The sequence below is a fragment of the Tauraco erythrolophus genome, chromosome 21 (genome assembly GCF_009769465.1).
Source record: "Tauraco erythrolophus isolate bTauEry1 chromosome 21, bTauEry1.pri, whole genome shotgun sequence".
NCBI classification, from domain to species: domain Eukaryota; kingdom Metazoa; phylum Chordata; class Aves; order Musophagiformes; family Musophagidae; genus Tauraco; species Tauraco erythrolophus.
The window spans coordinates 2,020,785-2,048,154 of NC_141485.1; the positions used below are offsets into that span (position 1 = coordinate 2,020,785).

A 27,370-nucleotide genomic window follows, 5' to 3' on the forward strand; every position below is an offset into this window, starting at 1 on the left:
AGTGAGTTACGTGCTGGTTTTTAGAACTAGATTTTGCTTTGAGAACTGTAAATTCTACTCTGGGATTTAGCCACATGCCTAAACTCTGCAAAAAGGCCAGAACGCTGCTTCCACCGTTTGCTCGCGTTATTTGTCCCTCTTGAGTATTTTGATGCAAATTGGAAAAAATGTCTAGTTATGTAACAGTAGAAGTTGAAATTTGATTTGTCTCGCGTGTCACCAGGCTGGGAGGAATACCTGTAGGAGTAGTTGCCGTAGAAACGAGAACAGTGGAGCTCAGCATCCCTGCTGATCCTGCAAACCTGGACTCGGAGGCCAAGGTGGGTTGAACGTGTGCTCAGTTGCTTGTTTGTCCTCTGCAAATGTGTCTGGGGGAAGAGACATTTGTTTTGATGGGATTTTTTCTTTTGTGCCACACGCGAGACAAAATGTACAGCCGTTCCTTGCTGGGGCACCAAGGCATGGCAGTGCTGGGAGGAGCAAATGGGCAGTTTTGTTGGCCATTCGTGCACGAGGCACGTTCCCCAGCAGTCCTGGTTCTCTTGTGCCTTAGGTGAGATGCAGGGACGAGGGCCCAGGAGATCTGACAAGCAAAAGTTGTTTCCCTGCTCTTTATGCTCTGACATTTTGCTTTTCTCCTTCCCGATTTCACAGGTCTGGCCCTGTATTGTTTCTTCTGGGTCTTTTCCTTTGCATATCCTTTTCTCTGTCGTCTTCACCTTCTTACAGCAGTCATACTATCAAGCTTTCCATACCACCTCTGTCCTCCTTCTTAGCTAAATCAGTAGGAACACTTCTGGTGATGTTGGTGACAGAAGGATTATCCCCATTTTTCCGTGGGCGAGCAGATCCTAAGCATTTCATGCACTGCGTTCCTCATTGTTAATTCCACATCACAGCTGTTGTTGCATGCGTTTCTGTATTTTTAGGCTAACTCTTAAGTTAAAGTGTGTTTTCAAGGCTTAACAGTCTTTTTTTATGCCCGACAGATAATCCAGCAGGCTGGTCAGGTGTGGTTCCCTGACTCTGCCTTTAAGACTGCACAAGCGATCAATGACTTTAACAGAGAAGGGCTGCCTCTGATGGTCTTTGCTAACTGGAGGGGCTTCTCTGGTGGAATGAAAGGTAACCATCAATCTGAATCCCCTTTCTGTGTTGTCCCAGAGAGCAGCTTGTCTTCTACTGCTCAGGGCACTGCTGCTGTTCCCCGCCGTGGCATACCCCGTGGCACCAGCTCTGCTGGTTTAGCATCCTGAAGTGGTTCTCTGGGGACAGTCCAGCAGTAGGAGCATGTGGCAAGGGACAGAAGCAGGTGCTGTCTTTGGGCAGCAGCTAGCCATTAGAGTGACTTAACTGTGGTGACAGCTTGTACTCATGAACTTGCAGAGTTCATCTGCTTCACTGGTCTTTGATGCAACCTGCATCCAGCCCCCTCTTTCATGGCAGGTGTGTGATCTCCCTTGGAAATGCTGATAAGGGGATACTTTCCTAGGCCTGCTGGAGTGTTTGGACATGTCAGCCCTCTGAAATCATGGCAATGCTCTGCCCAGCTCTGCTGACAGTTAGTTGTGGTGGTTGCACAACCAGCTAGAGGAAAGGGACGCTCTACTCCGCAGCAGCTGCAGTGACGAAGGGTTTCCTTCCTCTCCTCCCCATGTGCCTCTTGTCTTTCATAGGCACGTAGAGAATAAGATAGAATATGCCAGGAGCAGGTATGATAGCAAGTTCTTTTCAAAATAAACAAGGTCTTTTCAAAATAAGCAATGCAGTTGTATTTTCATATGTACCCTTATATGCGGTGGTGGCAACTGGCCAGATCATCTGCGGTGAGAACAGGTGTTTGGATGTTAACAAGGGGTTAGTTGCTAACAAAATTTGCAGCTGCCAACCTGGGCTAATTAAACACTAATTTCAGGAAACCCCTTCTGCTCAGAAAGCTTTATATCTTTCTGCCTCAGCTTAAAATTGGGGCTGGATAAGCCAACATTATTGCATATCAAAAATGTATAGGCATATTCTGTCAAGTGGAAACATTGTCTCATTGATGATTTTTCCCACTGTAATATTGTCCTGTCAAGGACTGTCTGCCAGTTGACTCTTGCTGGTAATGATGTTCATATGAAGTGAACAGTTATAAAACTGCTCAGTTAATATACCAGCAGTGAGATTTTTGCACCGCATATTGCTCCTTTAAATTTTGTGAAGTGCCAAGAACGTGAGATTGATACTATAAAATTTAAATAAGTAAAAGATTACGACCTCCGACGTGCAGGTGGCACTTAAACACAGAAGAAAAGTTACAGATGCACTAACCTGCTGGGGAGGGACTAGCAGGGTGATACAGGCTGACCTGCTCTGCGGTCTTGGCAGCAGGACAGAAAGCAGTGCCATTGAGTTTGCAGATGCAAAGCCAAAAGATGGCCAGATTCTTTCCTCTGGAAAATACCTGTTACCTTTCAGGATGGTTTCTGCTCTGTGTGCAGCTACTGCACTCCCTTCGTGACTTGCTTTCCCCCCCCAAAAAAAAGTGGTGGGGAAGTTGCTGGTACTTCACCAAACATCCGTTAACTATTGTTTTGCCTCACTGCGTTGCGAGATCCGTCGGCTTCGCCAGTGCCCTTTGGCGGGTTCCTCAGAAACCGAGTTTCTCTCTGGAGCTGGGACCAGAAGCCCAAGGTGGAAAAGGCACTAGGAGGATGCTGATATTTATATTACACATCCCCAGCTGGTAGCAGGAGGAGGAGAGAGCCGCCGCAGAGGAGGCAAGCACAGAGCCATTGCTCTTTGCACCTCGGTCCGTGCGTTTTCCCGCAGATCGTGCGCTCGCGGGGGTCTCTCCTGGCACTCCCTGCCTTCCTTGGGGAGGTGTTTGCAGTTTTGGTTTCAGTGCTGGCTGGGGATTATGCAGGGAGGGAAAATAAACAATTATGCCACCCCTCAGTGCACACAAACACACTGCCAGGAGCCGACTGCACTGTGGGTAAAATGACTCCAAAATTGTGTGTAATGAGTAGGAAAAGATTAGAGACAGCTCTTGCTATGCTGAAAATTGACATTAGTGGAGGGGGAGGAAAAAAAAAAAAAAGGAAAAAAAAAAAAAAACCTCTTTACTAGTCGGCCTAGGAGGTCTAATTCAAGCTGTAAAATAAATAAATAACTAACATAAATAAAGGCGTATCGCGATGGTGGTGGTGGTTTCCCCAATGAGCTGTATCTGGCCGGAAGGCTATTCATCATAATGCAAAATTAAATTATAAAAACTGGCTTGAATATTTAGATGGAGGAGCCATTTGGAAGTGGTTTATTTAGGCAAACCGGCAGTGACCCACAACGGGGAGACATCAAGCGTGAAATTTACTGGAAATTAGCACCGGGGTCTTGGGCTCGGCATGAATAGTTTGATAGCATGCAAATCCCCGCGACATTAAACTGCAGCGCTGCTTGTGCTACAGGGTCACTCGCAGTTGGTTTTTCATGTTTTACTTATTATTTTTTCCTGGGACAGGTTATAAATAACAATAAAAAAAAATTTTTCAGCAGAGTGAAAAGGCTGGTTTAAATCTCTGATTACCTGGGTGGTGAATGAGGGTATTGCCTGTATGTAATGGGTTTATGAGGGACATTATGTGTCTGCAGCCAGTACATGCCTGGTGTTTACCTTCAGGTCCTATCTGATAATCCAGCCAAGCTGATGAGATCCGTTCCAGCTTCGGAGGTTCAGGGCACGCTGCCCGACGCTATGGAAATGCAAAAAGCTGTCTGCAGCCTTTCTCGCGTGCTCGATGCATCCGACTGCCAATATTTGCTCATACAGTGTAATGATAACAGCTTCCAGCAGATTCCATGTCTATGTGTAGCAGACACTGATGCACACTGCAGCCGAGCAGGGAGGCAGAGAATGGGAAAGTGTGCAGCAAACGCTGTCTTCCCTACTGAATATCCTAGAGGACTTCTGCAGCGTTTCTATCTTGCCAGTGCCTTATTATGCTGAGGTTGAAATTAATACAGGAATTAAATTTGGCCCACAAATATAATATTTCATTTTAATTTTTCTGATTGCAACGTAAGCAGCTTCTTTGCAAGAACAGTTGTGCTAACAGCCTGCTCTTTAAACCCCTGTGGTCTTCTTTGAGGCGTGGAGGTGGTTGGGTTTTGTTTTAAACATAGTGAGTGTGTTGGTGGCAGTAATAACTGTTTATAAATATATATACATATTCTACCAAGGGATATTGTATATACCAAGGGACCAGGGTGGCACAGGCAGCTCAAGCACAGAGCAGTGGGCACCGTGGAGACCTGGCATCACTCACCACCTGCAGCAGTTCAATTTGGTGCACTGTTTTCCATTGTTAAGAGTGGAGAATGCAGCAAAACTGCAGATAAGAGGCAGTTGTCACAGTATGGTGAATGTTTCACAGTTTCATGCTCAAATACGATATTAACGTAAATCAGGGAGGTTGTGTCTTCTGGTGGTTGGGCATGGGGACTGCAGGCAGGGCTCTTGCGTTGTCTGTGCAGTGTTTTTATGATCTTCATCAACTCTACTTATATTTTATCTCTTAAAAATATACATTCTTTAAGAGTCCCCAGTTGGCTGAAATGGTAAGTGTAGGCAAATCGAACAGTTGAGATGGTGGGAGGAAAAAAACCCGCAGAAGAGCAGGATGCCTTCCGTAGCCTACGGACACTGCAGTTCCCCTTGGCTGGTCTCTGGAGCTCAGCAGCCTCCGTGGCCTGGAGCTGTGCGTGGCACCATGGGCACCCTTCGTGGTGGCAGTTGGGTTCATCATCTCATCCTTACTTGGGCAAATCTTGGTCTTTGTTAGCAGAAGCTGTGACCTTAAGAAAAGGGGAAATCCTCTAAAGCAGAGGAGTTTATAGCCAGATCTGAAAGTATTAAGGTGTATCTGTAGCCCAGGAGTGCAGCAGCAGGTCCACAGAGCTCGGTGGAAGTTTTGAGCACAGAAGAGAAGCCAGCAGTTGGTGTACATCCATATATAAAATGTTGAACTAAGGCTGTTGGGACATTCCTGGACGATGAAGTGCTGTATTTCAGGATCCCAGAAGTAACTGTGTCCAGAACTCATAGCAGTAATGTTCATGCTTCTGGATAGCTTTGGAAGTCTGATCCTGAAAGTATTGTAGGCACAGAAAAACTTCCCTGACCTTGCTGGTGCCACCTGGTAAACCTGAAAGAGATTGGGAGTTACGCACAGAAAGGATCAAGTTCCTCTCAATTTCTGTGCTCCTCCTCCCTCTGCCCTCTTCAAACAAGTAGCGCTTCTTTTTTCTACTTAACCTGAGTAAAATATATACCCTTGGCAGGAGTGAAAAATGTATTGCTAATTACACAATTATTTTATTATGTAGCACCAGTAAAAAATGTCTAGTAAAGAATTAATTCAGTTAAAATAATTTGAATCAAGCAATTATTTTCTTAACACTAGAATTAGCTGAAAGTACTTCAAGTGGTTTATTACTAGCACTACATAATAAAATAATTGTGTAATTAGTAATAAATTTGTCACCCCTTTTGAGGTCTTTTTCTTTGCTCAGGACAAAGGAAAAGGTTGGAGTTTTGTTTGGTCCTCAGTCCCCACTGTCTCTGCCAGAATTTATGTTTATTTGCAGTTAGAGGAAGTAAAATATTCTTTTCTTCATCAGCATTTGGTTTCTTAAATAATATGAAACTCCTTTTCTTGGGTGCTTGAATGGTGACCTTGCAAATGAACTGGAGAGATCACATCAGTGCCTATGGTGCTTTTACATATACATATATACACACACACATATTTTAAATACACCTCTCTCACTTGTTCTGTATATGTTAGCCTGTGTATATATGTATGTAAGACTGTGTGTGTATTTCCCAAATACACAAATTGTATTTCCCAAAGTGTTTAACTATGTTCATGTTAATGCTTAACATTAAAGCAAGAATTAAGTGCCAAGGGGACCTTGGCTGGAGTCTCTTTCTTCCCTGGAAATGATGGCTTTCTCAAGTGATTATAAGGATTTTAGGTGAATAAAAGTGTCTCAATCTTTTAAGACTCTTCCTGAAGGCCAGCACGTGTGCGTGGTACGTACATGCCACCCCCTTTGCTTTTCTGCTCTATGCACTGGTATTTTAATGGCCAGAAAAAATTAAGCAAACTGGGAGGCAATAAGCAAAGAACAAAAAAATGATGAAGGAGGTTGAAAATACTGTCCTGGGAGACGTGAGAAATGAATACCTATAGTGTGTCTAAGGGAAAAAAAAAAAAACTCTGAAAAGCCTACTGCTATTTATAGCAAGATGGAAGGAGCAGAGGGACTGTGTAGGGTGATGAAAGGAGTAGCAATATGAAATTAATGGGGATGAGGAAGGAGGGGAAATTTGGCTGAATACTGAGGAAAATTTCATCTATTTGGCTGTGGAGATGCCCCTAAAGAAGTAGTAGATTTATTGTTTGGGATTTCTAAATGAAAGCTTTAAAAAGCACTGGGAAGGAAATGCAGGGTACAGTCCTGTGTGAACAAAGAGATGGACTAGAGGATCCTAATAAGTATTTTTCATTTCTTGTCTATTTGATTTGATACTTCTATATGTAATTATATGTAATAAAATATATACATTTGAGGGTGCCTGTTTCCATTACAAACTATATTCATTATAAACTATATCATCTCATATAAATTCTTTTGCCTTCCTTTTTTCTCTTTTATTTAAATCACCTTTAGGGCTGATATTTTCCATGTACTGTCTTTACACAGTGGAGTTGTTCTTATTAATTTTGAGCAAAATGCCTTAAACTAATGCAAGAAGTGAAGAATTCTGTTTCCCATCTGAACCCTTCCCACACACTAATTTTTCTAAAGATATGCAAAAGCTCCGCTGCCGTTGGGCGCCCTGTGCACATTACATGGATCATGATACAGGTGCATCGTAGTAAGTCAGAAATTGGGCAGCTGTGGTTGTATTAAGTACAGAAATACCTGACCTGACTTTCAGAACTGCTGGAATACTCATCGGCTTGGCTAGGAAGGGGTGGATTATCTCCAGGACACATGGTGTAGGACTGGCTGGTGTGAGCTGGGGACCCTGTGGTCCATGTTTTGTAAGTAGATATGGTTACACGGGAAGTGACCAGACCAGATTTCCAGAGTGGAGATCCACTGACTGGGAGCAGGACTGATGTGGGAATGTCTCCTTTCTTGGTCTGTCTTGCTTGCCCAGGTCCAGAAAACGCTAGCCAGAGCTTGCAATGTGGTAGCAGGAGGTGGTTAGAAGAGGTGAATACTGATGGGTTTTTCCTCGTTTGAAGCTGTGACTTCAACCTCTGCGTCCTTTTTCTGCAGACATGTATGACCAAGTGCTCAAGTTTGGTGCCTACATTGTGGACGGCCTGAGAGAGTATCGTCAGCCCGTGCTGATTTACATCCCTCCGCAGGCGGAGCTGAGAGGAGGATCCTGGGTTGTGATTGACCCCACCATTAACCCTCGTCACATGGAGATGTACGCCGACCGGGAGAGCAGGTACGGCAGCTTTCTCCTCCCTCCAGAACCACCTGCTTTGAGGCAGAATTACCTGGCTGAGCGAGAAGCTCTCGGTTAAGAGCGTGGCAGTTTGTTGCCATCAGGGGCTGACCACTTTCCAGGTGTGACCTGTATCTCGGAGGAGTTTGCTGTGTAGTCATCACAGCCAGGACAATTCGGATAGTCTCCTGACTCCCATTTAGATGGGGATAAATTCTGTAGCTGGTGGGAGCCAACCTCTTTGAAGGTTCATCACTAACATTCGCAACGCACAGTGAGACGTTGGTGCTTCAGACTTTTTTTACCGTTCTGCTATTTCCACACACTGGTTTGTCCTTTGAAAGAAGTGCCTGTGTGTGCAATTTTGCAAATTAAATAAGCATAAATAAGTGTGTACTTTAAAATCCCAGAGTGTTGTGCTGTCTGTCATACGGGCACTTGGGTAGTTGCAGTTTTTTAATTGAATACAGCCTGTGCAAGTGAAGTTCTAGTTACTGGTGGTTGAGGGTATAAAACTATAAGCAAATGCTTGGAAGCAGGTTTCTAAAAATGCATTAAAGAATCTCTGAAATATAGAGATACTGAATCATTTGGAGGAAAAAGCCAGCCCCACCTGGTCTGTCTGTGGCAGACAGAGGAAGGTGTATACAAGGACAGCATGAATATTGAGTTATTGGAGCATCCTCTCCACTCCTACCATCTCAGCAGGGCAAAATTCCTGGGCAGCTGCTCCAGGGGGAAGGCAAAAACCATACGTAGGGAGGAGTTGGGAAGATGCCCTTTCCAGATGCCCGTTTCCCTTGCCCTTCCCAGCTGAGTTTTGCTCCTGATGGGATGCTTGCCTCCCTGTTCTAAGACAGTGAGACAGAGACCTGTGGTCTGTTGGCCTCAGTATTTCCCACATCTCAAGCAAACATGGTCCAGTCTTCACCTCCTGGAAGTCAGATATTTTTGCTGTTCTTTTCCTACGTAGAGATGTGGAGCCTGTTTGCTTCACAGTCAGACCCTGTGAGCAGGATTTCTACAAACTGCTTCCCCCACCAGGTGTTTTTTGGGGTGTGTGCAGGAACAGCTTTCCCCCTGCTTCTGCCCTGTACCTTTCCAGGATGCCGGCCCCGTGCGCTCGCCTCCTGGAAATCCGAAGCCAGCTCCCCAGTTTGCCAGGCATGAGGAAGGACCATGTGTGTTTGCAGAGCTGTAGGTGAACTCTAGAGGTCTTGAGCTCTAGTAGCCAAGAAAGAGATTATTTTGCAAAATCTGTCATGCTGTCCCTAAATACCGTTACGCGTTTGGAATCATTCTCATCGCTGTTGCTGTTCCGTAACTCTCAGCGCTGACCTTCCTCCTCGTCACCACTCCCACCCTCACCGCTCAAGACCAAGGTGATTTTATTTACCGAGCCCAAGTTTCAAATCACGTGCTCCTCTGTCTTTGACCTGGGAGGTGGGCAGGATCTCTAACGAAAATAGCTGGTTAATTGGTTTGTTTGCTTACCTACCCTTCGGAAGAGCTTCCAGGTCACAGCTTAAAAGAGATTGCCGAAGAGCGTTGCTTGTACCAGGCTGTGCTATAGACAGAGGTGTTTCTGTAAGCCTGCATTGGATAAATAATAGCTAAGATTCTTTCTTTCTTGTTCTCTCTCTCTGTTTTGTCTCCCTCCCCCCTTCTCTTCTCTTCTTTTTTCACATGCTTTCTAGATAACATTGAACCATTCCATTTTGTGTTTCCCCTTGTCTGGTGACCTGAAAGTGCCTTTCTTTTCTCTTTTCCCGTCACTGATCAGAGGAGGAATCCTGGAGCCAGAGGGGACGGTAGAAATCAAGTTCCGCAGGAAGGATCTGGTGAAGACGATGAGGCGGGTGGACCCGGTGTACATCGGCCTGGCGGAGCGGCTGGGTAGGTGCGCGCGGGGCCGCCGGCAGCGGGCACCTACTGAGTGTGTTGGTACACCTTGAAAAGGGGCCCCGAGCCATTTTAGCAAATTCGTGATCATTTTTATTTACTGTCCTCTAACGTGGAAAGCAAACCAGGTGAGATAAGCCACGTGTAGGTACATGGGAGAGAGATGATTTTTCATGTGCCTTTAGCATACCTGGGGGTGTGTAGTATCGTGTCTTTTTGAACTGATTTCTTTTTTTTTTTTCCTTTCTTTTTTTATTGAATGGATCTCACAATAGACACTTACTGCAGATGCTTGAGTCTAGTTTCCATCTCAGCAATTGCTCAGCTCACTAAAAAAGCTCATGGGCCAAACCTTCAGCTGGTGTCATTTGGTGTAAGGAAGAATTCGGTCAAAGACGTTTTGGGCTGCTGGACTATCACTGTGTGTCTGCGGTAGTTTTGAGTAATGATATCTATCTGCTCTTCAGTTTCAAGAAAATAAAAAATATTCTTCTCCTCCTCCTCAGTAAAATAGGGGGTGATGTGCAGTGCTTGGTGGCTAGTGTGTCACTGCCTGCCTTGTGTTATTGCTGTGCCTTTAGCTCCAAATGATCCCAGCACCTGGTGTACACCCAACAACCCAAAATACAGAGTGTTCAGCAAAATGCACTTAATATCAGATATGTACTCTCTCAGGGGAATAGACTCTTTAAGTAGTTCTTTACTAGCTCTTACTATAAGAGTATAATCTTACAGAGCCTCTTTTTACCTCCAAAATTGACTACATTTCAGTAGCGGAAGAAGCATGCGATGTGGGGATGGTTTGAATTTATAAAGCCTTTTGGGCTCCTTCAGGAGGCAAAGTGTTCTGCAAATGACTGATAAATCGTGGCTATTGCTGCAGTTACATTTTATTATTTGGCTTTTTTTAATTTATGGCAGTGCAACAATTTATATACAAAACAACCATTCCGATATGCCTTGGGAAGAGAATAATAATTGTAGAGGGTGCGGGGAGTGTTCAGAATCAGGCTGCTTGCTGAAAACCAGCTTCTTACTGATGTCTTTGATAGCATCACAGACGTTTTCTCTCTTTTTTTTAATGATAGTATTTTGACACTCCCTTTGTTTTCCCTCGCTGTGCCGATTGCTTTCTGGGCAAGAAGCAGGTTAGCAGGTGTTTTGAGTTTTGCAGACCAGCACAAGGCAGTGGTTTCATCTGAGTTCAGATCTTGTTCACGTACGTGGCGTGTTGCTGCGTGAGAGAGCGGACAGATACCCGGATGGATGGAGGTGGGGTTCTCTCTGCCTGTGTCTGTTGGAAGGGAAAACCAGTTTTAATGTTTGTAGTTGCAGCGGGGAGGTTCTTTTTCACCAAACCTCACTTTTGACCCGTGCTAGATTTGACAGTGTCCCTTCAGGAGCAAACAGATAGTGTGACTACACCATATCGTGGAGACCCAGCACGCAGGGTCCCAGCAAACGCTCTCCCAAGGTTTTTCACACTTCACAGTTTAAAGGCTGCAGTCGAGCTCCTTCTGCTCACAGCTACATCTCCTGCGGTGTTTGCACCTCCGCGTCCGACGCTGCCGCTCCGGTGCGCGAGTCTCCCGGGGAAGGAGCAATCAGATGTGTGGTTGGAGCAGGCAGGATGCTGAGCAGTCAGCTCAGGTCCACGCAGATAAATGGCACTACGGCTGGAGCAGCGTTCCTGAGAGTATTTACCTTCGCCCCACCGTAAAAAGCACCGGCTGTGCCGCCGAGCGAACCAGCCTACTGCCTCCGCAGAGAAACGGCGTCTTCCGTGCGGCGCTGCCGGATGAATCCTTCCCAGGAGCAGAGTCACAGGCTGCGGACAGGAAGGGCTGCTGGAGTGTTTAAATCCTGCAGAGGTGGAGGAAGCAGAGCAATGCCAGCTTTGGTTCCTGTCGGGTGGCCCCTCCAGAGGGTCCATGGCCCAGACTGGGTGGGGGACACCTGCAGAGCACCCTTGAATCGCACTGGTGGGACCTGCACCAGCATCCCCGGAAAAAAAATACAGGGAGAAGGACAGGAACCAGTTTTCTACCCACAGTCTCAAAAATCCACCAGGGCGCTATGTGAGGAGGCAGGAGCCTGTTCAAGGGGTTTTTTTCCCCTCTTCCTCTGCAGGGTAATTACTCCCAGCAAACTCCATACACTTTAATTAAAATGACTGCAACACAAGAGCGAGTCACTTACAACTGTACGTACCGAGAGCTCTAAAAGCCTCAGTCACTGATAAGCATCTCACTTAGATGGCTCGTAATTGCTCCCAACATCGGGCCATCATTGCTGTTGTTTTGCCACTAATTCCGAACCCTAGCAGGAAAGCCGAGATTGCAGGACACAGTGAATTGCATAATTTTTTTTTTTTTTTTTTTTTTTTTTTTTGCTGGTTTTCTTTCTGGCCAATTTAAAATTTGTCAAAGTCGGTCTTCTTCTGGATCACTGCCCTTTGATATTTCGCGCACTCCATTTGCCACAAACAAGCCGCAGGGCCGCAGTTCATGCTGACTCCAGCAGAAGCAGAGAAAGCTCCATTTATCTTACGCTGCCTGCTGAATTCTTACTCATTAGCTGGGGGTTCACTGCCTCTCTTTAACCCCTGAATGGCTGTCATCCCTCCCTGGAGCTGCTGAAGAGCCGGGAAAGGGGCCGCGCTCTCAGCCGTGCGCCTGTTGCGGAGGGTGGGGGAACTGGGTGGCTGCGGGCTCGTCTGGAGACACTGGGGTTGGACTTGCAGTTGGGGAGCGTGAGAGCAGAGCAGGCTGGCGGGTATGGAATAATTTGATATAAATCTGCTCATTATCAATTCTCCGGCACTATTGCTGAAATGTTGATTAGCCCCGTGTTTTATTGAAATGTCACTCAGAGTCGTGCTGGTACAAACCGGCGAGCGGCGCGGAGCAAAGGGCGAGGAAGGAAAGGATAGCCCTTCTCCTGCCCAGGAGCTCCAGTCCACGCTGAGGAGGTGTGCAAGGAGAGCGGTGCTTGCCTAGAAATGTAGGAATGGTTCAGGCTGCAAGCCTCAGGCCGTAGTTAAAAAATACGGAGATTCAATTTTATTTTATTTATTTATACAATTAGAGTAAAACGCGGAGGAGCGGAATAAAAATTAGCTTTGTCATGCAGATTCTGGGCGTGTAACGTGTCAGATGCACAGTGTAACGTGCACGAAAACTTGATGGAATGTGAATGAAAGGCAAAATGGCTTCAGTTAGAGCAAGATTGGATATTACATTTTCACGTTTCTCCTATCAGGTATTTATCTCATAGTAAAAGGGAAGCATTTGTTCGTCACCTGATGTGTGTTGTAATAGTGTGAATGTCCTCTTCAGCTGATCCTGTGAAATTCTTGCCCATGTGCTGGCACATGTCTTTTATTTTATTGAAATTCCATGCCCGTTTTGCATTGCCTGTGTCCACCGTACCAGGCGCAGGCGGGGGGAGCGTGCAGCCCCGCGGGTGCTGCAGAACTGGGGGCAGTGGGAGGCAGTGGTTGTCTTCTGCACGAACGCTGGTGCTGTAGGCAGCCCTCAGCTTCCCACAGGTAACGGTACGGTCAGTCTGTGCCGCTGGCTTCTGACTTGTTTCACACTCTATTTGGCTAAAGAATGTGCAAAACTTTTCTTAAATTTCCATTAATGAGTGGACACTCAAGTGTTGAACCCACAACTCCACTTTAGCATGGCAGTTCCTCTCCGAAAACAAACGTGCCGGGGTGCGGTACCAGAATCGAACCCACAGGTCCCTCCCGGCCCCAACTGTGCCACCTGGTGAGGACTTTGCTGGTGACAGCCTTATTTCTTGAGTGGCTGAGAACTTCCATCCTGTGACCTGCCTGGTTCCAAGCTTTAGCTTGGGAAGCTCGATTGCAGCTCTGAAGTGTAGTAATTCTTTTCGGGGGGGGTTGAGTTGCTCGTTCAGTGTTGTAATTAATCAAAATGCGGGTTGTTTTCTTGAGCAACAACTAAGAGAACGGCTGTTGTTGCAATTCCATCTCTCAGGAAGTCTTGGACAAAGGCGGTCGGCGCGGTTGTAACTTGGTCTTTTTCGGCGATGCCGATTTCCAGGAACTGCTTCCGTGTGCTGCATTTAAATTTGTTAATTCACAGTCATGGGCTAGAGGAGCGAGTGCTGCTTTCTGCCAGCTCCTTCATGACGGTTGGCATCTTGAACATGCTCCCAGGAGGGCTGTGGAGGTTTCCCCCAAAACAGGAATTTGTTGCAGTTACCTACCTGCCACACTTTGCCCGTTTGCTCCGGTGCCAGTGTGAGGCCTTAGGAGCAAAGAGCTGGAAGGGACTGGGGTGGCACATCACCCGCTGCGGTTGTACGAGGATATTTCAAGCCCGTGTCAAGAGCGTGTGTGACCTTCACTGCTGTTTCGGATTGCACCTTTATAACATAAATCCTACTGAATATTTAGTGAAGCAATTACAAGCAGTCTCATTTAAAGAAACAAGTGACAATCCGAAAACGCCTGTCTCTCCAGGGACGTGGGTGGCTCCGAGTGACCTTCCTTCTCCCTTCTGGAGCAGCTCCCGCCAGCTGGGGTAGAAGATGTGTTTTTGGGTGGGAGGTGTGTTGCCTGGACACTGTTGGTATTCTTGCTACCTTTGCTGAATTTTTGTCTGGCAAGAGCTTTGTTAAAGGAAGAGAAGATGAGATTCAGGGAGGAGGGTTATTGTTGCAAGGGTGGAAATTAGGTGGGACAGTCATAACTGGGGCTAAAATGGGCATTTAATTGTATCGTTGGATGCAGACCATAGAATCATAGAATCATAGAATGGTCAGGGCTGGAAGGGACCTTCAAAGGTCATCTAGTCCAACCCCCCTGCAAGGAACAGGGATATCTCCAACTAGATCAGGTTGCTCAGGGCCTCGTCCAACCTGGCCTTGAACGTCTCCAGGGATGGAGCATCCACCACCTCTCTGGGCAACCTGTTCCAGTGTTCTACAACTCTCATGGTAAAAAATTTTTTTCTAATATCCAATCTGAATCTACCTCCCTCTATTTTAAACCTATTACCCCTTGTCCTATCACAACAGGCCCTCCTGAACAGCCTCTCCCCATCTTTCCTGTAGGCCCCCTGGTGTACTTCTGGTGTACTTCTCCAGAGTTGGTTTCGTAGGGACCGTTCCAGCACATGCTGCAGTAGGATTTAACTGCTTTACTGGAAAGAACGGCCACAAGGAAGGGCTGTGGTCGCATCTGGTCAGGGGCACGTCCTCAGCTGCTCGGTCACCCACCGCTCGTGCCCGTGCTGTGTCGCTGGCCGGGTGTGATGGGCTGGAGCCTGGTGGAAGCGCCGAGCCTGAGAGTGAGCGTGAAGGGCACCGCCACGAATCGGCGGGGTCAGAGGCCTCGATGATGGGCTTTGCCCAGGTCTCTGAGTGCGTGTTTGAGGGAGAGACTAGAAAATGGACAAGTAAATGCTTGGCCACTCTGAGGCTGTGTGCCGAGGGTGAGGGAGAAAATCCTACCTTTTAACAGCTTAGAAACCATAAACCATCAAATTGATTCAGAAGCTGCCTGGCTTTCTGCAATCAGAGGGAACCTACAATAACATTTCTTGAAGTCATTTTGTCTAACCTGTTAAACTGGTCATATTTAAAAAAAGCACTTTGCTACTAAATGTTATGGGAAGCCGTGATTCATGGTCCTGCTGAGCCATTTCCGTCTGGCAGGAACTTTATTAAAGGCAGCCCGGGCCCTGCCACCGCCGCAGCCACCGCAGGACACTGCTCTCCGTGGCCGCCTCTGCCGGGCGCACCCACCGCAGGGATGCTCGGAGACACCAGTATACTTCCAAGGAGATGTTTTGTTTAATGGGACACAAATCAAAATAGTTTAGGTGTTGCTTTCCCTGCCGTGATGCTTTCCCTTAACTTTTGGAGAGGAGTATAAATTGATATTCGGTATCGGAGCACTTTGCAGGAGAGGTCTCTCTCTCTCTCTCCGGATTTATTGCGGCAGCTTTTCCATTTGTCTGCACGGGGAGGGTGACTCCTCCGGAGCCTTCCTCCACCATCAGGCTGTAAAACGTGTGTGCGTGGTCCTGCTGCCACGGCCGGGCAGCGCTTCTCTGCGAGGCGGTTAAAGGGCTCGTTTGGCAACCGTAGGTGTTGGCATTTCCTGTTCCGTGCCACCAGAAATATTCTTTTTACGTGTGGTTTTAAACCAGCCTTTGTAGGTGTCACGGATGTGCTTGAGTGGTGGGGTTCAGCAAGGACAAATCACTTGCCTGTTGTTCGTGAAGAATTTTTGTGGGGTGGAGGGTGTTTTGGCAAGACCCCAGCCACTCTTTTGACCTCAGAATAATGTTGTTGGTACCCCCGATGTTATTGCTTCCCCAGGGCATTTTTTTCAACTTGTTTAAGGCAGTTTTGCTGTTGATCAAAAAAAAAGAATAAAGAAAAGACGTTGTAGAATGAAGAGGTCTTGGTGAATTTACCACTGTGGGTAGGCTTTAAGGGCGTTGGGAGCCAGATTGAGACGTTGCCCTGGCCTCTTCCGATCACGCCGATGGCCGTGATCGTACCGGCACTATATATAGATGCAGGCACACTTGGAGGCTGCAGAGCAAATCCAAGATAAATGTGACATTTTGTGGCACTTAGAGTGCTGCCTTAGAAAGTGTCCTGTGCTGCCTGCCAAGGTAGGAAGGTCACACGTGTTGTTTCTCCCATTTTAAATCGTGGTCATGTCTTACCTGCCTGCCCCACCTGCATGCCAAAACCCTCAGCGCTTTGTGTTTGCGTTGTGATGTGGCTGTTCCAGAGTGCTGCTTCCTTTGTTTCTCTATTGATTAGTAGCCGATCCATACCTAGAGGTCTATAATGTTCCTATGATTTAAACTTTAACAGTTTCATTAACTGTCAAGTACCTTTAGAGCAAAGGAATCCCATATTTTAACTCCCCTCTCCTTGCCAGCATAAGATTTGTGGAAGGAGACTTCTTTTTCCGAGAAATAAATAAATAAAGCCCCAGCTTTCTGAAAAACCCTGAGGCCTCAAGATCTGACTAGGAAAGAAAGAAAACCATTCCAAGATATTTAATTGTACAGGGGGCTTACAGGATTGATCGAGAGCTTAGCTTTTTACAATAGTCCAGTGAATAAGAAATGCTCCTGACAAACGATCGATGATGGGATAATCACTCTTTATCCCCCCTCCTCATTGTTACCTTCTTTCTTCCAGGAGAACAGGGTTCAGAAGTCAAAAATCTTTATAGACGCTGCTTTTAAATTAAGCAGAAAATAGACATTGACATATTTGTTAATCTCACCTAAATCATTACTGGGCCTGGCTGGTCTGACTGTACGCCGTGAGCGTGGCACACAGGCCAGAATACATGAGCATCGCTGCCTTAAGTGCATGTGTTGCCATTTAAAACAGGGAGCTGTGAGTTTAACGTGGATAAATATAGATAATATTTTATTCTGAAGGTTGTAAGAGTAGCTTCTCTTAATTAAAACCTTCTTACTAGCGTTTGAAAGGTTAGGTAACATTTATATTGGTAGGCACCAGCACCAAGGTGAAAACATTCCTTCCCTAGAAAGAATCATTGCTTGGCTGGCCCGGGGCTTGGGATCGCCTGTGAGTTCAGACCTGTTTGGACTGGGAAGAGAAACTCTGGAAGGAAAGGAAAACGTAGGTAGTGCAAAGTAGGAAAGAACAGGGGCTGTGTTAATTTGTCTGATGACTTTCTGTGAGCCCATTTGTACTTCTGGTACTCAGGACCTCCTGTGGCAGTGAGTCCTACCATTTCATTTTGCACCGTGCGTAAGTGGTCCGTGTTGCTGGGGTTTTGTAAAGCTTCTGCCTTCTTATTTCATCTGGTTTTGTTGGGAGGGGTTTGGGTTGCTCTGGCTTCCTGCTGTGATTCCAGAGCCTGCTGTGTTCAGACTGGACGGTGGCCGTGGAGCTGCTGAGGACTCCCGTTGCTCTGCTGTCCTCCTGCCTCTCCCCAGCCATCACCTTCCATGTCACCCAGCCTGGGAGCGTGGCAGTGTAACAGTAGGTGTTGATGTAATGGTAGATGTTGCCCTTAATCCCATTGACATTCCTTCACAAATTAGGCAGATTAAAACCAAAGGAAGCTCCGTGGTGTTCACACACCACAAAACGTGGATAACGAGGAGAGGAGCATTGTCCTCCGGCAGAACCGCAGCACCAGCTTCTGTTCCAGGTTCTCCTGTTGACTACTGCTGCTCCTGGCTAGGACACCTCTTTGTCTCGCATCTCAGCTCCCTTCTGTACCCTGAAGAGGCACCCATGCCCCGGAGAGGCACCCATGTTCGCTCGTCTCCCAGGCACGTGGGCGGTCGTGTTAACATTGGAATGGAAGGTGCTGTAGGACAGTTGGATGTTACAACCCACCAGTGCTTGGAGCAAGACTCGTCCATGACCCGGCTCGGACTGCGATCTTTGCTTAGATTGAACTAAGATTGGCTCTAAATCCTCTGCCTCTGCACGAGGATCTCTTGCACGTGCGTTGGTGAGGCAATGTGGGAGAGGCATCCACCTGCTGCTGGGCCAGCTTTGACCTGGTGTAAATTACTGCAGGTGCAGTGGAGAGTTGCACTTAGGGTTACGCTCCCCGTGGCCTGGTACAGGGAGAAGAGGGGATTTACATCCGTGGTTGGACACAGGGATGGCTGCGGGAAGGAGCACCTCGTTCTGCTGCGACGTGTCCCCCCAGCACCACGTCTTTCCCTGTGCCAGGCTTAGTCTGGGTCAGGCAATTCCAAAATTGATCAGAAACTATTTAATGCTTGTTTTTGTTTTAATCAGAGTTAATTTTATCTGAGCTGAATGCTTTAAAATAAATGAAGAGTTATGAACTCCACAGGACATTATCTTCTTGACACAGTTTCTTGTCCATCGCAGTAGTCCGTGACTGGGAGTAGTGTGTGCAGGTCGTTGGTAAACTGAGCGTGAGCAGTTTGGGCATCTCTGGCACAACTCGTGTGTTTTCCGTAGCCAGGCAGCGGCTCTAACAGCTCCTGGCAGGAACCAGCCTGCAGGAGATCCTCAAGTTGTGTAGGTGGCTTTATGTTGTCCGTGTTTCTTGCTAAATCAACTGCGTGTTGGGACATTATTCTTTAGGAGTAGGTCCAGTAAATGTCACTTAATTGATGGCTCAGCTCATTGGCATTTAAATGGAATAGAGTTTCCATGGTGAAAACTCCTTCGTACCGCTAGCAGGGAATGTGGGCTGGAACATTTATGTTTGACTCAAGATGCCACTTGGCATTGCTGGGAGCTGATGGTCTGGTGTGTGTCCTGGCCAGAGGCAGTCGGGGTTTCACCCGTACGCAGGAACGGAAGAAACCTCCGTTGTCCCTCCGCTGTGTCCAGAGCTACTCGCCTTTCCTCCGTGCCGCAGTCCTTCGTACGCCCCTGTGGATGGGGTCTGACGTGGGGCTGTGCCTGGTTGCAGGTACCCCCGAGCTGAGCCCCGCTGACCGAAAGGAGCTGGAGACCAAGCTGAAGGAGCGGGAGGAATTCCTGATTCCCATTTACCAGCAGGTGGCCATGCAGTTTGCTGACTTGCACGACACGCCGGGCCGGATGCAGGAGAAGGGTGCTATAACTGTGAGTATCATGGAGCTTTCCTTGGGGACACGGTTGGAGGCTTTGACACGTGGGAAATGTCAGTCTCCAGTGGGACAAGCTGCTGCTGGAGGCGGCCTGGGGGCCTGCAAGTAAACCTCTGCCCCCATGACTCCTGCCACGGGAGCAAACCCCTCCATCTGCCAGCTGTTTTCTGGTCCCAGAACACAAGGGCATCATGTTTTGTAGCACCTTCACCTGATCCGTGTCCATTCAGACCCCACGTTTTTTAGGTTTCACCAGTAGCTCATCAGAAACCCCATTGAGCAGGTGGCAGCCTGCCCTGGCAGGAGGGGAGGGCAGGGGAGGTGGTGAGTCTGAACCCGTGGGAGCTCGCAGTGATGGGAAGGGCTGCTGTCCTGCCCGGGATCGAAACCTGGACAGTTAGATTTTCCTATTCCCTCTCCTCTTGGGTGCAAGTGTCTTGGGCTCTGTGGCTCATCTGGAGAGCTGTGTCTCTTTTTGCAGAAGGGAGCAGACTTCTGGGAGGCAAAGGAGGAGGCTGGAAGTAGCTTCTGGTGACTGAACGTTGTGGCAGGGTGGTGGTCTTCAAAGCTCAGACGTGGGAGTCTTTGCATTTCTCTTGTGCAAGCGGTATAATTGAGTGTATAATGAGTGCAAACCTCTTAGTCCTGCAGGGAATACATGTGTCTGCACGTAAATGCTGATGTTGTCCCTCACTCATTTCTCCTTCTCCACTTATGTCTCGGGCAGGACATTCTAGACTGGAAAACTTCCCGTACCTTTTTCTACTGGAGATTGAGACGTCTTCTTCTAGAAAATGTGGTAAAAAAGAAGATCCATGATGCCAATCCTGAGCTGACTGATGGGCAGATCCAGGCCATGCTGAGACGCTGGTTTGTGGAGGTCGAAGGGACAGTGAAGGTAAATGAAGAAGCAGTTTCACCAACGCGTCCGTCTTTCCTGGGCTTGAGTGCAGTGAAGTTCTCCGAGGGGCAGCTGGATCTCTGGTTTTTAATTGTAACATCCACAAACGTTTTAGGTGATGAAACGCAATTTCTAGGGCATGTTCCAGGTCATGAGTTGTTTTATGGGGACACTTTTTCTAGCAGGCCAGAAAAGCGAAATAGTTTTTTTCCCAAGCACATAGCATCATTGATATGAAAATCTGAGCATCTTACAAAGACGACCAGCTCGCTCAGCAGAGCGAGGCAGGGCAGTGTGTGGGAAGAAGGCTGCTCAGGGGTGCTGCTGTCTGGCAGAAACGGCAGCAGAAACCCCAGGAGTCACAACACATGCTCTATACACCAGCCCTGAACATCTCCATCTTCTTGTTTCTGTGCACGGCGTGCCTAAAATAGCTCTGCAGAGCTTCTCACTCTTACAGAGGAGCTGTCCTTGCTGTGCAGACCTGTCCCTGCACACCCTCCACATCCTCTGTGATGTAAAAGCAAGACTTCTGTTTTATTTTCAATTGTTCTTTCCTGCTGAATAATATCCTCAGTCCTGCTCTGTCCCGCTGACAGTGAGAAGGACGTGGGCATTCGCTGCTTGCATCCAGATGTTTCATCTGGCAGACGTACGGCCAACCTATCTTATCTCCCCGTCCTGCTGCTGGCAGAGCAGACCATGGCCATGCTGTCCCCCCTTCCTCTGGGCTGCCATCGCCCTCCTTCCCCTTCCCTGGGCCATGAACTTAGAGATGGTGGGGACAGATCACTGGTGCCTGACCTCTCAGCCCAGGGGAGCCGCTGCCGTTCTCCCACCAAACATTCCGTGTCCCCCAGGCCACAGGGTGCCTCAGTGCCACCCGGCATGACACGGATCAGCTGTAAGGTCTGGCTGCCAGGGCTGGGGTGGGGGGTCGCCTGGGCACCCTCCGCACTCCTCACCCGATAGCGGCGTTGAAGATTTCTGTTCTACTTGTGCACCAACTCAGAAACTGGCAATCTCTGAAGAGCAATCTCTGGAGCTGCTCTTAGGTTGTTTTTGTCACAGTCCTCCAATCTGAGTTCTTTATTTTATTTTATTTTATTTTTATTTTATTCTATTCTATTTTTAAAGTCACAAACACTCAGGGGTTCCAGAAAAGGGGGGGAGGTGTTCTCTGGAGGGCAGCAGGCTTTCCAAGGTACTGTCTGAGCGTCTTTAAAAGCGGGCATCTCGTTAGCTAATACATTACACCAATCAAGGAGAGTTATCTTAAGCCACAATTAATCTGCTCCCTGGCATATGTTGATAGGAAAGCATCATGCTGTTTCTTAATTAAAAGCAAACGGATTAAAAATGATTAATAAGAGTATTAAATATTCTCCTAAACTAAAAGCTTTGGGATTCTTGGGTAAATCTAGCTTTACGCAGGTCTGCAACCGTAAGGCAGCTTCTTGGGGTTTTTTTTTTTTTCCCTTCTCTGAAATCTTCCTAAGTGCCCTACTTGGTATGCAGGGAGCATCTCCGTCGTGTCTAGGGGCAGAAGCAAGGAGCAAAACCTAACGAGTTTAAAATAATAAGAAGAAAAAACAATGAAATAAGCAAAATCTTGAGGTTGGAATGACATCACTGATTTAAGACAATCATAGACATAGTGTTAAAAAAAAAAAAAATAATCTGAGTTTCTTTAATTTAAAGTGCATCAGGCAGGACCGACGCTGGGGGCTGGAGTAGGGTCTGCACTTTGGGCTTCCGCACGGTTGTGCCGGCTCTCGCCCGTGGGTGCAGCGACACCTTTATCAGCACGGGGGAGGCGTGTGGCTTGGGAGAGTCCCAGGGAAGAGCAACACAATTTCTTGGACTTTGGAGACTGGTAGTTAAATATATAAATAAAGGGTGGGCAGTTGGGCAGTGAGGAGGCTCATCAGTGCGAGTGTCGCCTTTGCGCTCCTCTCCGGAGCAAGGATGGGGAAAATCAGCTTTGTGGAGGAGAGCAGGAGAGGTGAGACGCTGCCTCGGATGGCGTGTTGGGCTGGAGGAACCCGTTGCATGCAGTGGAGTAGAGTCCTGGTAGGGGAGATGTTGTGCTGGCTTCACCGCTGCCGCTCCACGGGTCTTCGCCTTTGGGTTCGACCATCCATCGTGTGCTCCTGCCCCGCGGTCCCCGGCCAGCCCCTGAAGTCTCCCTGCTCCCAGCCAGGCCATGGAGACCCGTGTGAGGATCAAGGGTGTTCAGGGCTCCTGGGCAGAGCGGTGGTGGCTCTGCTGCCCGCGGCTGCGGGGGTCCGGAGGGTCCCCGCTCAGCCCCGCGGTGCGTTCCGGCATGGAGCTCATTGTCATTCTGACTTTCACTTGGTTAGTGATAACAGAGAAGGATAGTGCACCTTTAAATGACGAGCTTTGTGTTTAATTACCCAAATAAAATGACATAAATATGAATGAGCGCTAATGGCGGTACTTGCTTTTCCGGAAACCATTAACAAAACGATTCTTAAATGATTTGTAAAGAAAATGAGAGGAGAAGAGAGGAGCGAGAAGGCTATTAGGCCTCTAACACACTCCTGAATTATTATGTAGTCAACTACCTAGCAAATACCAGGTGAAATGATCTTGCAAAAGGGAAAAAAAGGGGTTTGTTGCTGAGGCTTTTCAGGGATGTGGACACCCCGACCTGCTGAAGGGGCTGTTCGGTTTCGGGGCTGGATCAGGGATCCCCTGATCCCTGGGGGACACTGACACCAGCCAGTCTGTAGGTGACGGGGACTCGTGGGTCCCGTGACACCTTAGCACTGGCAGGAGCCCCACATCAGCTGCATCTGTCCTCACCTCTGGGGCAGTTGTATGCCACCAGACGTTGGGCATCTCGTCCCAGAAGGAAGCAGGTTTTCTGGGACAGCTGCCGGGGCTGACGCAGCTGCTTTGGTGGCAGCAGCTGCCAATACTTGCGAGTTAAATTTCGGGAACGGTACGTGGGGAGCGGGAGCGTGCGCAGCACCGGGACGCGCCGGCTGACGCTCGCCGTTTGTTTGCAGGCGTACTTGTGGGACAGCAACAAGGACCTGGTGGAGTGGCTGGAAAAACAGCTAACGGAAGAAGAAGGCGTTCGCTCAGTCGTGGATGAGAACATCAAATACATCTCGAGGGACTACATCCTCAAACAGATCCGGAGGTAAGCAGCTCCGCCCCTGCAGAACAGCAATTTTAAAAAGTTCAGCCTCTCATCTTGGCCATGTGGGCTTCCCCAGCTGGGGAAAGTGGATCCGTCAGTTCCACATTCACTGGCCTTTTTGGGTGGCACACACAGAAGGAGTCTGTGGAAATGCAGTTTCCTTTGGAAACGCAAATCCAGGGACAGATGTGGAGCTATTGTGAACCAGAGGGATTTGTACAAAGTGTGTGTCTCCTGTCCCCCTGTCCCACCTGCGGGTGCCGTGAGCGAAATCACAACGCAGCAGAGCAGAGATGGAATCCAGCAGTATCCAGGCATCCCTGGCCGTGCCCGCCCTTCCCTGGAACAGGGGCCCTGAAGAGCCAGCACACGGAAATCTCACTGCTCATGTGTCTTTTCTCCATCTGAGACAGAAAATGGAAAAGTGTTATTTTGTAGGAAGTCACTTATTTTAGAGGGCTGCACAGGGCGTGAAGCAAGGAGAGAAAGCAAATCTCTGAGCTGTGCTACTGCTACCAAAGCGGTGCGTTGACCACAGGGAGCCAGAATATCCTTACAGCTTCCTTCCCTTTATTTCTTCTAGCTCCAGACTTTCCAGGCAAGCTACCTGCTCAATGTCATGAAGTGCCCAGTTCCCTTTGGTTGCTCTTTAGAACTACACCAAATAAACCCCCAAAATACTAAAGCATTGGTAGAGTATCTGTTCCTCCTGCTTGTGAGTTACTGTGCCCGTTGGCACAGACGTTCATCCGGCGGAGCCGCGTGAGCCAAACACTTTGCTAGACTGGAACAGATCTAATTTTGGTAATTTTTGTGTCTTACACTGGAGGTCCCTTCAAGCAGCTTTGTCTGTGAGACGGCAGAGCTGGGGGAGGGCACTGAACTGCGGAGTGAAGCTCCTCGGGTTTCCGTGTCCCGTGCCTGGCTCCGTAGGGTGTCTCTTCCCATCATTTCCACCAGTTTCTCCATCCGTGCTACAGCGGACGGGGCTCTGCGTCCTCGGGGAGGGGTGGATGCGGGTGCTCCCAGCAGCCTCTGAAGGTGCTGCTGGTGGGATCAGGGCACGCTCCAGAGCTCCTGGCCTCCCCATGCCCACCCTGGGTCAGCACGGTCCAGCCTCTCGGGATTCCAGGCTCTGTGTGTGCCTGAGGAGCTCTGCCACCAGCAAACTGAGTGGCACCAGGGCATCCGAGTGAGCAGAGCTCCTGGCTGCTGGCAGTCAGCTCACACCAGTGCCCGCAGCCTCGTCCAGTCTCTCTTCCAGACCCCATATTTCAGCCCTCCCCCCGGGCCCGACAGGGAGCTGTCGGATGCGCCGCGCTGCGAGTGTCGGGGCTGCCGTCACTCAACTCTCGTCTCTTTCCAGCCTGGTCCAGGCCAATCCGGAGGTTGCCATGGATTCGATAGTGCACATGACCCAGCATATATCACCCACCCAGCGAGCCGAGATCGTGCGGATCCTCTCCACAATGGACTCGCCTTCTTCAACGTAAGAGCATCGATTTCCCACACTCCCCCCTGCCCGGTACAGTGGAGGGAGGAAAAAAAAAAAAAAGGAGCTCAGAATTGCCCTTTGTCTGCTCGACTGCGACCACTGTACCGAGACGGGGAGGCTCAGGGAAACGCTGGAAGAGTGACACTTTTATTTTTTTGGAAATCAGACTGACCAGAGGAAGTGTGTTGTTTGGCCACAGACACGAGGAAAACGGATAAACACAAGCGCCTGCGGACCTGAGTTCCAGCTGTCTGACTGTACCTTATTTATTGAACTGGACCAACGCATCGCTTCGCTGCCAGGCTGCCGCAGCGCTACGGCCGGGCAATGACGGGTGCTCCGGTACCGTGAGCCCTTGGCATAGCAAAGCAGGGGCTCGTTCCAATTCACAGCCCTGTGCCCCCCCAGCCCGCTCCTCCCTTCACACCCCGCCTGGCAGCAGCAGCTTTGTGCCAACAAGTGCCAACCTTACCCGCCGCGAGAGCGTTGCTGCGGCCGAGGATGGGCTCCGGCTCCCGGCAGCGGGGAGGGAGCCCACCATCCTCCTGCCCAGCGTTCTGTGGGTGAGGGCAGCCCACCGCGGGTCGGGCATCTCGTCTCCCTCCGCCCGTGGTGGTTTGTATTTCAAATGTCCGTTTTGGTACTTAGTAGTAGAGGAGAAACAGCGTTGAAGCCGGTGTGGCCGGGGCTGGCCTCATGCCCTGGGCAGGCTATGGAGAAGGCTCCTGGGCTTCCCGGGGCTGCGGAGGTGGCGGGGGCAGGATTTGGGAGGCTGGATACCCGCTCGCTTTGCCTTTGTGCCCGGTTTCTTTAGAACCTTCTAGGAGGAGGTAGAAGAGGAGACCACAACGCAGCGGCTCAGCCATTTCTGCTTTTCCTTCCCTGCTTATTTTGAGGGATAACGGCCATGCTGCCTATATGGCATGTAAGTGCCAGTCCCTTTCTTCTGAGCAGGTAACTGGAGGAGAAAGCAGAGAGAGGCTGCCAGGGTAAGCGAGGGAAAAGGACTTAGAGCCCTGAAAGGAAATGAAAAAAAGGTAAAGTCGTGAAAAAAAGGTAAAGTCTAATGCATCTGAGCAAAGTTTTTCTCTGTCACCCACCTGGGCCCTGGCACTGGCTGCAGAGGAGCTGCCTGCGCCTGCCTGGCCCCGGAGCGTGGCGGAGGGAAGGGTCTGCCCTTATTCCCGTGGGAAGACAGAGAGATAAGAAATGATTTTTGGCAGTCCCCTTCCTTCGCGCCAGCCGGCTTTTTCACCTGTTCCCATGGTCGCCCTTCGCAGCCGGTCGGGAATAGTTGTTTCCAGCGGGTGTTGGGCAGCGAGCGCAGCGCCGGCACCGCGCCACGCTGCCCAGCGCGGAGGGGCGGCAGCGGCGGAGGTCTCGCAGGCTGACCCCAGCCCAGGTCCCTGCCTTGTGGCTACACTTTTTTATTTTCCTGGGCCTCCTGGCCGTAATAAAAGATCAGAGAAGCTGGAATTCTGTAGGGAAGCACGGTCGACCCCTGCTACCTAGGTACTGTTGTGGAACTTGGTCTGCTGGAGAGCTTACACCAGTGATTGTCTTAAAATTGTTTCAGATTTTACAGTTCCTCTTTTAGTATAGCATGAATCAGAAGGGATGTTTTTATGAGAGAATTAATTAATGATGATGCCAGTGCCTCACACCTGTACTGTTTCCTTCTGAAGTGCAACCGCAGCCCTCCGGTGCGTGTGGTGCCAGCGCTCCGGTAAAACGGAGGTGCAGCACCGGGGGTCACTGCCCCCCGTCCCCGGGGGACGAGCAGCCGCGGTGCAGCCCTGCCCGTGGCCAGCGGAGCTGTGCCATCTGAAGGACGAGCTTTTTCTTAATAGTTAAGAACCCTATTTTGATTTAAAAGATTCTTTTTTTTGCCATTATAATGATCTCCCTGTACAGCCCCCAAAGATGCTTTTCCTGATGCCAGGCTGGGCTGCAGCAGGACAGACGGAGAATGTCTCAGCCAGGCAGGGACCTCTTGGGGGGCATCGTGGTGGGGGTCTCACTGGGCTCCTCCTCCGCTGTCACCAGGATTTCCTACGTGGTGGTGTCACAAGTCAGTCCCTTGCCCAGGACATCTGCCGGTGTTACGGTAAATGTCCCGGTGCCCACCGCTCCGCTCCTCCTGCTTGGGGTGGGGGCTGTCGCTGCCAAAGTCTTTTGCCTGCTGGGCACGAGCAGCCCCCAGTGTTCCAGTGTTGCAGGCACTGGGTCAGGCCCCACTTCATTTGGGGGTAAAGCAGCTGTTAGGTACTGTGGGAGCTGGTCTGAAGTCGAAGTCTGAAGTCCAGCACCAGCCCCGGGAGCCCTGCGGAGGTCCGGGCCCGCAGCAGCACCGCGGCAGCGTCACCGGCCGATGTCCCGGCCGTTCCGCCCCCACCCCGGGTGCAGCCGCGGTGCCGGTGCCGCAGGCGTGGGGTGGGTTACGCGGCGGGGCGGTGGGCAAAGCACCCTCGGTACACACGGTTCTCGCTGGTGCTGAAGTATTTCACTTACCTCAATTTCTTTTAATAAAAAGAACGAATTACAGCTCTGTTGCCGGGAGTGGAAATCTGTCACCCCTTGTCCCGAGCCCTGCTCGGGGAGCTCCGCTTCTCCTTAGGGAAGAGCGAGGAGTTTTACGCGGCACCTCCCGACCAAGCTCCGGCGGCCGCCGGTGCCGGGAGGATGGAGCCCGAGTGCCTCGTGGTCTCAGCCCGAGACCGCAGCTCACCTGAGCTGCTCGGGCTCATCACAGGCCCCTCTTGTTCCTACCCGTGGT

The 27,370-nt window shown here is 49.4% G+C and overlaps 1 protein-coding gene across 3 annotated transcripts in view; it reads left to right on the forward strand.

Moving 5' to 3' along the window:
• The window catches only part of ACACA (acetyl-CoA carboxylase alpha), a 125,403-nt gene extending 100,811 nt beyond the window's left edge, over positions 1-24,592 (forward strand). For all 3 annotated transcript variants that reach the window (XM_086624376.1, XM_086624377.1, XM_086624378.1), the window contains 8 exons: positions 224-320; positions 990-1,125; positions 7,339-7,516; positions 9,300-9,412; positions 18,867-19,021; positions 19,754-19,924; positions 22,963-23,099; positions 24,466-24,592. In XM_086624376.1, coding sequence (XP_086480502.1) covers positions 224-320; positions 990-1,125; positions 7,339-7,516; positions 9,300-9,412; positions 18,867-19,021; positions 19,754-19,924; positions 22,963-23,099; positions 24,466-24,592 — 1,114 coding nt within the window. The remainder of the gene's footprint in view (positions 1-223; positions 321-989; positions 1,126-7,338; positions 7,517-9,299; positions 9,413-18,866; positions 19,022-19,753; positions 19,925-22,962; positions 23,100-24,465) is intronic.
• Positions 24,593-27,370: the final 2,778 nt, after the last annotated feature.